This window comes from Lathyrus oleraceus, chromosome 3 (assembly GCF_024323335.1).
Source record: "Lathyrus oleraceus cultivar Zhongwan6 chromosome 3, CAAS_Psat_ZW6_1.0, whole genome shotgun sequence".
NCBI classification, from domain to species: Eukaryota; Viridiplantae; Streptophyta; class Magnoliopsida; order Fabales; family Fabaceae; genus Lathyrus; species Lathyrus oleraceus.
The window spans coordinates 341454441-341463921 of NC_066581.1; the positions used below are offsets into that span (position 1 = coordinate 341454441).

At 29.3% G+C, this 9481-nt stretch overlaps 2 protein-coding genes across 2 annotated transcripts; one reads left to right on the forward strand and one right to left on the reverse strand.

The window, feature by feature from the left end:
• Positions 1-1972: 1972 nt before the first annotated feature.
• LOC127127549 (probable glutathione S-transferase) lies at positions 1973-2888 on the reverse strand. Its single transcript, XM_051056754.1, has 2 exons — positions 2540-2888; positions 1973-2438 (listed from the first exon to the last, which is right to left on the reverse strand). The coding sequence occupies exons 1-2, from the start codon at positions 2858-2860 to the stop codon at positions 2079-2081; spliced, it is 681 nt and encodes a 226-aa protein (XP_050912711.1). The 5' UTR covers positions 2861-2888; the 3' UTR covers positions 1973-2078.
• Positions 2889-5544: 2656 nt separating this feature from the next.
• Positions 5545-6147, forward strand: LOC127131187 (uncharacterized). Its single transcript, XM_051060120.1, has 2 exons — positions 5545-5702; positions 5823-6147. Exons 1-2 carry the CDS (start codon positions 5545-5547, stop codon positions 6145-6147), a joined length of 483 nt encoding a protein of 160 aa, XP_050916077.1.
• The last annotated feature ends 3334 nt before the right edge of the window (positions 6148-9481 follow it).

Sequence of the window (9481 nt, forward strand, 5' to 3'; positions counted from 1 at the left end):
AGCTGAGAAATCCTCCTCATACTAACATTGCTCAATCCTTTAGGCTACACCCATTGCTCTTTATTTACAGGCATAAGACATTTTATAATTTAATTCTTAAGATCAGAAAGTCTTATCTTATAAATGTTATTCTTCCTCATTCCATTGAAAAGAACTGATTCATCCTTTTGACTGACAACTTTACACGAATTTTGATTGAAAATACTGTCATAATCATTGTCACTTAATTGACTTATGGACAGAAGTTTATGCATTAGCCCTTCAACTAAAAGAACATTATTAATGAAAGGGAGAAAGTCATTACCTACTACTCCGGAGTCAATGATCTTCCCTTTCTGATCACCTCCGAAATCGACGACGCCTCTAGGCTTAAGTTCTAGACTTAAAGATCTCAAATTAATTGGTTAAAAGTGTTATACTTTTGGTTGAAACGAAAACTAAGAGCAAGGTGTATGTGAGACATAAAGAAGGAATAAGAAGTTTTTGTCTTGTTCTCAATTTAAGGAAGAAAACTACAACAAGAATTTGAAATGGCAGTCACTTAGTAGATTAAGGTTTTATTTAGGAGTTTGGAGAAGAAACAATGCTATGAAAAAAAGGAATGATATAGTTGGAATAATTGAAGGATTTTTGTTGGAAGAAGTTTAAAGGCTTTGGTTATATTCATAACACAAAATCCTCTTAATTTTAGGGAATTCAAAATTTAGATTAGATGAGAATTTTGGAAGGTTACATATTTTTTAAAATATATTTCAGGTTGTTATAGTATTTTAAAAATTAAAATTATAATAATAATAAATATTATATTAATTTATCATCCTATACAAAAACACAATTTCAAAAAAACAAATTACTATATTAACTTAAAATAAAATGAATCCCCCAACAATACAACTATTAATTGATTAGAACTCTTTAAAGATTTCTATCACACATACAAAAATACATCTATATGCACTTATAATAAAAAATATCACTCAATATTTAATATAAAATATAATTAATAATTGATAAAAAAAAAGGTATATCATGTGTGAAATTATTATTTTACTACTCTCAAGTCAAATTGATCATTTAAAATAAGTAAACTAAATAAATAATCAAAATAATTAAGAATTAAATATTCTAGTTCCTTAAGAATTTGAGAGTTTTACAATACTCTCCAATTATTTATAATATGAGATTCAATTAATACCAACACATAACAATTCATTTATTTTACATATTTATAATTAAAATATTATTTTTAACAATATTAATAATAAAATAATATCTTATTAATAAAATAATTAAAATAATTAAAATAATAAAATGATAAGTATAATAGTGCCGCTCAATATTAGTTATTAATTTCAAAATAAAAAAAAAAAAAAAAAAAAATATATATATATATATATATATATATATATATATATATATATATATATATATATATATATATATATATATATATATATATATATATATATATATAATTATCAGAATATACTCAGCATATAAATAACAAAAATAATTACATTATTAATAATTTATCAAGATATTCATTTATAAAATAAAAACCTAAAATATGACAATAAATACAAGTAATTAAAAATATAACTATACATATAATACATCTCGATGAACAAATAATAAATTAACAAAAAAAAAATATAATTCATATAAAACTTTTGAGATATTACAATGCACGTATAAAATTATTTTATACGGTCTACGTATATAGTTCTTAATCTCTTTATAATTAACTCTAATCTCATATCTATTTCATTAACAGTTCCCAATAACTTTTAATATCTCTAATTTTTAAAATATTTATAAAACATATATTATAAAAGAGAAGAAAGTAAAAATATATTTTTGTATGAACTACAAAAAAATAATTTTGGTACTATGCTACAGTAGGATATAAAAGAGAGAATCCATTTTTTTTATTGATAGAAAGAAGACAAAATGACAACATATTATTGAATTTCAATATCTGGAGAAATACGAGAAAAGAAAACATGACATTGAAATGAAACCCTAACATAAAATCTCAATGACAGATAATAACAATTCACAAACTTGAACTTTTGAATCTATTTTGAGGCAGAAACAAGGAGCTCATATCTAGCTTTGAAATAGACCAAAGTAGGCTCTCTTGCAGGCACAATTTCCTTCACAATTGAATGGTTCAGAAATTCTTTGCTCCACTTGTAAAGCTTTGGAAACTTTCCAGCAGTGAAGAATTCAAACCCTGCTACCTCTTGAATCAAAGGGATCGTGAATGCTACGAACACAGCAGCAATATCCACACAACCAATCTCTTCTCCCCCAAAGAATTTCTCCTTCAACTCATTCTCAAGAATCTTAAGAGCCTCAGATGCTTCTGCAATGTTCTTCTCACGCTCTTTCTCGTCGTTAAAAGCACGAACAGCTTTAGAAAAAGATGCCACAATCTGATCAATTAAAAAAAAAATCAAGATTGTTTAGTATCATTTATTACAATGCGATATCAAATATTACAATGCTACCGCAATGAAAAAGATAGAAAATTTACCTTGTCCTGGATGAACTTGGACCAAAACCGAACCAAGGCTTTTTGGTAAGGATCAGAGGGTAAAATGGGATTTTGCTTCCAAGTTTCATCAATGTATTCAAGAATCACATTAGATTCTGATATAGGCTTTTCATTGTGAACAAAAACTGGAACCTTCTTGTAAACTGGGTTGAATTTGAGAAGAAGATCGCTTTTGTTGGCCAAATCTTCTTCCACAAATTCGTATTCAATACCCTTCAGTTTTAGAGCAATTTGAACACCATGTACAAATGCACTTCCCACAACTCCAAAAAGTTTCACCTCTTCTTGATTTGTCGCCATTGGACGAATACAATATTTTATTTAAACTATCGAGTGAATTTGTTTTCGTGTAAAAGTCCTAATGCAAGTTTATATAGAGTTTGGAAGGTTCTACTCTTTAAGTGCACCAACCAAATTATTAATTTTAATTTTATATATTTTTATAATAATAATAATAGTTTTATAAATTTAAGCTTTTTATTATTTTTAAATTAGTATAAAATTGAAGATAAGAACATTATTCTAGGATAGAATAAAAATAATATTTGTTCTATCTTAAATTATAAATCATTTTTGTAAAAAAAATTATCTTAAATTATAAATCATTTTAGAACTTCAATGCAACATTAATGATATTTTTTTTAATATTTTATTTATTATTTACTATTTTTTTCTCAAGTCATATATCATTTTATCACTATTATAAACAAATTTAACTATTTAAATACATTTGACTATTAATATATCTAGTCCTTATATGGTTTAAATATATTAACTATCAAAAAATATTAAAAAAAATTAAATTTACTTATTATAATAATAAGATGGTAAACATAATTTCTCTTTTCGTATAACATTAATTATTTTTCTCAATACAATATTAAAAATATCAAAAATGTATTCCTTTTCTTCCTATAAGTAAATTTGATTCTTTTTTATATATATTTGATCATTAATATATTTAATCCATATATGAATTATATATATATATATATATATAATATATATATATATATATATATATATATATATTATATATATATATATATAATATATATATATATATATATATATATATATATATATATATATATATATATATATATATATATATATATATATATATATATATATATATATATATATATATATATATATATATATATATAATAGTGATAATTTGGGACAAATGAAGACATTTGAAAAGAAATGGTGTGATCATTACATCATCAATATGTGTATGTCCCAAATGAATTAAGTATCAATATGTGTATATATGCATCGAACAATCTAGACTCTTGAAAACTTCCTTTATCATATTTCCTTTATTGTTAAAAACTTAATTTTAATTTTACACTTGGAAATTAAAAATTAGAAATCTTGACAAAAATAGAATAAAATTAACTTGGTTTAATAAAACACGTTAACTTCATTCGATGTAGGGATAAAAACACTTCTCTTATTCTAAAACTAATCATTTTACAATTTTTAAGAAGCATCAATGTTTTTTAAGAAAAATGTTCACTATTAAAAAACTTGTACTTTTGAACCCAATTTTCTCTACTAATGAGCGTCCTAAGAAGAAAAACATTTTTTTTCAATTTCACATAAAAAATTCTCATAAAATATTAGCTTTATTACTCACAATTTCATTAACTTAATTTCAAATTTCATTTTTTGTCTTTTATTTAATACATGTTATATTAATCTCTTAAAAACTTTTTCGTTAACTAAACTAGTCATAGGTTAAATCTTGCGGAAAAAAATTAAGTTATAATATTGTGACATAATAGTATGGCAAAAGTCAAAATAACGAGTCGGCAATTTAGTTAACGAATTAAATTGAAATATTTAGTTAGGTTATGAATTGGTAAATTGATTTAATATCAGAGGGTCAATTATAAATCCAAAGTGGCATTAACTGTGTGATATAATCGTCATTACGTAATTTGTACGAGCAATCTCAAATGAAATCGAAGGAATTATATCTATATTAAACTTGAGATATTAGATATAATCCAAGTTGAGTTGTGTGGTCCAAGTCCAAAGCTAATTAGGGTTCATGATTTGTTACTTAGCTTGTTATTTTACTTAATAGTCAAGTCACTTAGGTGTATATAAATAGAAACTTTGTAATTCATTCAATTCAATAATACAATCCTTATTTCCTTATTATCTCTTTCTCTCCTCACTAAAAGTGTCTCGAGCACTAACAAATTGGTATCTAGAGCTCCAGTTAGATTCTTGATCGTGTTTTCAAGAATCACACGTCAGAGATTATGTTTCTGGGATCATGGGTTGTTGTTGATCAATCGCTGCAAAGATGAATGGTAATGAAAATTTACCAAACTCCCTTCCAACTCTTGACAACAATAATTGGCTTCGATGGAGAAAATAGATGCAATCTCTATTTGGCTTTCATGAAACCCTAAAAGTGGTTACTAATTGTTTTCCTACGATTGGTGAAGATGCAACCGACGCACAAAGAACTGCTCACAAGGATGCCAAGAAGAAGGATTGCAAGGCGGTGTTTTTCATCCAATCAGAGCTTGATGTGGCTAATTTCGACACAATCGCTCATACTGAATCGACAGAGGAGGCATGGAATATTCTTGTCAAGTACTATGAATGAGGCAAGAAAGTCAAGGTTGTCAAGTTGCAAACTTTGCGATGATAATATGAATTGTTGTCGATGGGAGAAGATGAAAAAATTTCAGGCTATGTGTCGAAAGTTCATAAACGCGTCCATCTCATGAAGGGTTGTTGTAAAACCCTAACTGATAAGATGATAGTTGATAAGGTAATGTGTACGTTGATCTCTCATTTTGATCACGTTATCCTGACTATTCAAGAATCAAACAATCTTGAAACCCTAAAACTGGAAGATTTGGTTGGTTCGTTTGAGGCGCATGAGAATAGGATTATCGAAAGGAAAGGAGTTCAAGAGTAGATACAAGCACTACACGCTCAATCATGGAAGAAAAATGGTGGTTCCAACAAGTTCAAAGGCAAAATCGATAAGACTCAAGGTAAGAAGTATTGGTCGAATCCTCACAAGAATAAGGTCGGTGATAGAGCTTCTGAATCTTCAAAAAGAGGAGAAGGAAATTCCTATCAGAAAGACAAAAAAGAAGAAAAAAAGGTGTGTAGTGTTATAACTGTGAAAAGTGGGGTCACTTGACCAATCATTGTTAGTATAGGAAATAAAAGGGATCTACAAAAGGCAAAGACGAATGAGAGAACCTTGCACGTCAATATTCAGATATCCTGATGATATGGTGGTTATGGATATAGTTGCAGATGACCATGTCGAATCCAATATCTGGTTCCTCGACCCAGGTTGCTCGAATCACATGACTGGTCGAAAAGTCTGGTTAGTAGATTTCGACGAGTCGAAGAAGAGTAAGGTTAAACTTGCTGATAATAGCTTGTTGCAAGCTAAAGGTACTGGGAATATAGTTATTCAAAGGAGTATTGGAGCGAAAGCCTTGATCAAAGATGTACTCTATATCCCTGGAATGAAGTGCAATCTGTTAAGTGTTGGACAACTCATCGAAAAGGGGTTCTCAATGGTTATGAAAGATTGAGCCTTTGAACTTTTTGACATCCAGGATAACTTGGTCTTGAAATCTCCTTTGTCGAAGAATAGAACATTTAAGACCATGATCAGTTTGACTGAGGTACAATGTCTGAAAACAGTTGTCGACCACAAAAGTAGTTGGTTGTGGCATCTGAGATTTGACCATTTGAATTTTAGGTCGCTCAATCAACTGATCACTCAAGATATGGTAACTGGTGTACCAATTATTGAGATGTCCGACAAACTTTGTGAAGGTTGTATAGTCAGAAAGCAGTCCAGGAAGTCTTTCGTTTCGACTATGCCAATGATATCCTCCTGCATACTCGAAGTTGTACATTTAGACGTATGTGGTCCTTTTAAGGAACATACCATTGGTGGAAAGAAGTACTTTTTTTTTCATTTTTGGATGAGTTTAGTCAAAAGTTATGGATCTATGTGATAAAGAGAAAGGACGAAGTATTCTAAATCTTTAAGAGATTCAAGATGCTTATCGAAAACCAGAGTGAAAAGAAGATTAAGGTTCTGCGAACAGATGGATATGGCGAATACACATCCAAAATATTTGAAGTATTATGTGAAGAACATGGTGTTGATCATGAGGTAACTACTCCTTATACTCCTCAACATAATGGAATAGCAGAAAGAAGAAACAAAATCATATTGGACATGGCATGATGCATGCTGAAGCATAAGAATTTGCTACAAGTCTGTCCTTTAAGTTACCCAGTATCTACACCGTTTCCCTTTTTTAAAGATTCCGTTCCAAAAATGATTATGTGGAACTAACGATGCTGATGTGTCAGTTAACGTTGTTGAGTTGGTATTTATTATATTTCTAGAGAGAAAAAAAATGAAGAAATTGAAATCCATAAACAATGAATCCTAATTCTCCCTTCTCCATCAATGACTTCATACCTTAGTAAATGACCAAATCGACGAAGTCAAAACTCTCAATCCTTCATTTCGAGTGCATCCCAACCTAAAGTCGAATCAACATGTCCATGTGGAAGTGCTTTCACCAATGGTAATTAAAGTGGCTGACTGAAACAAGTTTTGAGGAAAAATTAATTGTTTATAGTCTCTTGTTTCTCACATGTGTATGACCGTTTTTATGGATGGACCCAAGAGCCTAAACCATAAAAAGAACAAACAAGCCAACCCACGAAAGCACGATGGAATTAAGGACAAGCTACAAGAGGGTGTACCATAAGCCATTGAGTCCCTACGACAAGCTAGAATCAAGATGTGGGTTCTTACCGGTGATAAATTAGAGACAACAATTTCAATTGGTCTTTCCTTGCAAACTTCTCAGTGGAGATATGCGACAATTTCAATTGGTCTTTCCTTGCAAACTTCTCGGTGGAGATATGCAGCAAATGGTTATAAATGGTACTTCAGAGGAGGAATGTAGAATTATTTTGGATGATACAATAGCCAAATATGTTGTGAGATGTTCAAGTAGAGGGCATCGAAATCTGAAGCATAAAACCAATGCTGAACATGGAGCTCTTGATATTCCTAATTGTTCAAAGTCAATGAGTTTTCCCAAATGGAATCCATGAAAGGAAGAAGGAACTGATCTCCGTTGGTACTCACAATTGATGGGAATAGTTTGGTTTATATTTTGGAGAAGGAAGTGGAGTCTTGCAATTTCCTGTAAGGTTGTACTTTGTTGTCGTGTTGCACCCTTGCAGAAGGCTGGAATTGTTGATCTGATAAAGAGCCGCACATATGATATGACACTGTCCATAGGTGACAGGGCCAATGATGTGTCAATGATCCAAATGGAAGATGTTAGTGTTGGAATATGTGGGCAGGAAGGACGTCAAATGGCGATGACATCAGATTTTACAATGGGACAATTTCAGTTCTTGAAAAGATGACTTCTTGTTCATGGACACTGTAATTACCACTGTGTTGGTTATTTAGTTATGTATAACTTCTACCGTAATGTTGTCTTTGTGTTGATGTTATTTTGGTATATATTATGCACAACTTTTTCTACAATTTCTGGTGTATAAATTATAGATTGATGAAGGCTATAATGAAATGTTTCAAATGCTTTGTAAAGTTCTGAAGCCACTATGGATACAACTATAGAAGAACAACAAGAGAGAGAAGAATAATAGAACAATGCTGGAAACTCATAATTTTCCAACTTTTTTCTCTCTCTTCAAAAGCTACGTGCCACAGTTTTATTGATAAGACACAATTCTGTATTGACTATTTCATTCCATGTCAGCACCGTTAATGCCATCTCATCAATATTAGTGTCATATAATCATTTTTTGAATGAAATCTTTAAAAAGGGGAACGGTGTAGACGTTAGGTAACTTAAAGAACTGACTTTTAATAATAATTTTTTTTTAAAGGATCAACATGTTACAATAAAATAACGTAAAGATCCTCAAATATAATTTTACATTTAATTTATACCTCACTTTATCATTCCTCCTCCATAATGGTGTAGAGAATAAGAGAAGAATTAATCGGATAACTTGGTTTTCAATCTGCAAATCTAAAAATGGTGGTAGCTTAGGATTCAGGAGTGGTGAGTGTTTCAATGCAGCTTTACTGTTTAAATGGGACTGGAAACTTTTTTATTTTATATTTATGCTCCTTGATACCCTCTTTTGGCATTCATATATCGAGATATACAAGGCTATATGTTGGACTCCTCGTGATCTAACCCCAACTGTAAATCCTATATTTGGTGGAGGGATATTCTTAGGGCTCTGTTAGGTGTTGGGGAGGAGAAGCTAATTGGTTTGGTATCAACCATGCTTGTAAGTTAGGCAATGGTTCAGAGATTAATTTTTGGAGGTGGAAATTCTTATCGCATTTGTCATATATAATGATAAAAATTTCTAATATCTCTTATTGTACAAATTTCTAATATCTCTGTATATATGAAAAATGATGATGCAGTGATAATGTAAATTTATTTTATACTGTCAATCAATGACGATCATACATCCCGTCAAATCAGATTAAATTTTTTAAAATAATTGTATGATATAATAAAATGATATATGACACTGTAAAATTGCATCACCATTAATCATATATATATATATATATATATATATATATATATATATATATATATATATATATATATATATATATATATAATAAATAAATATTTTAAACTGGTCCACAATAAACATATCTAAACAATTCGGAACCTTTGATAAATTAGCTCAAGATATAAATTTAATTTCAATTTTCTATGCTATGTGTTTAAATAAAATACCTTTAATGATTTTATGAAATTTTATTCTATCATAAAGATACATGTTCTATTTGAGTGAAATACTATGGAACACTTGAGTGAAATA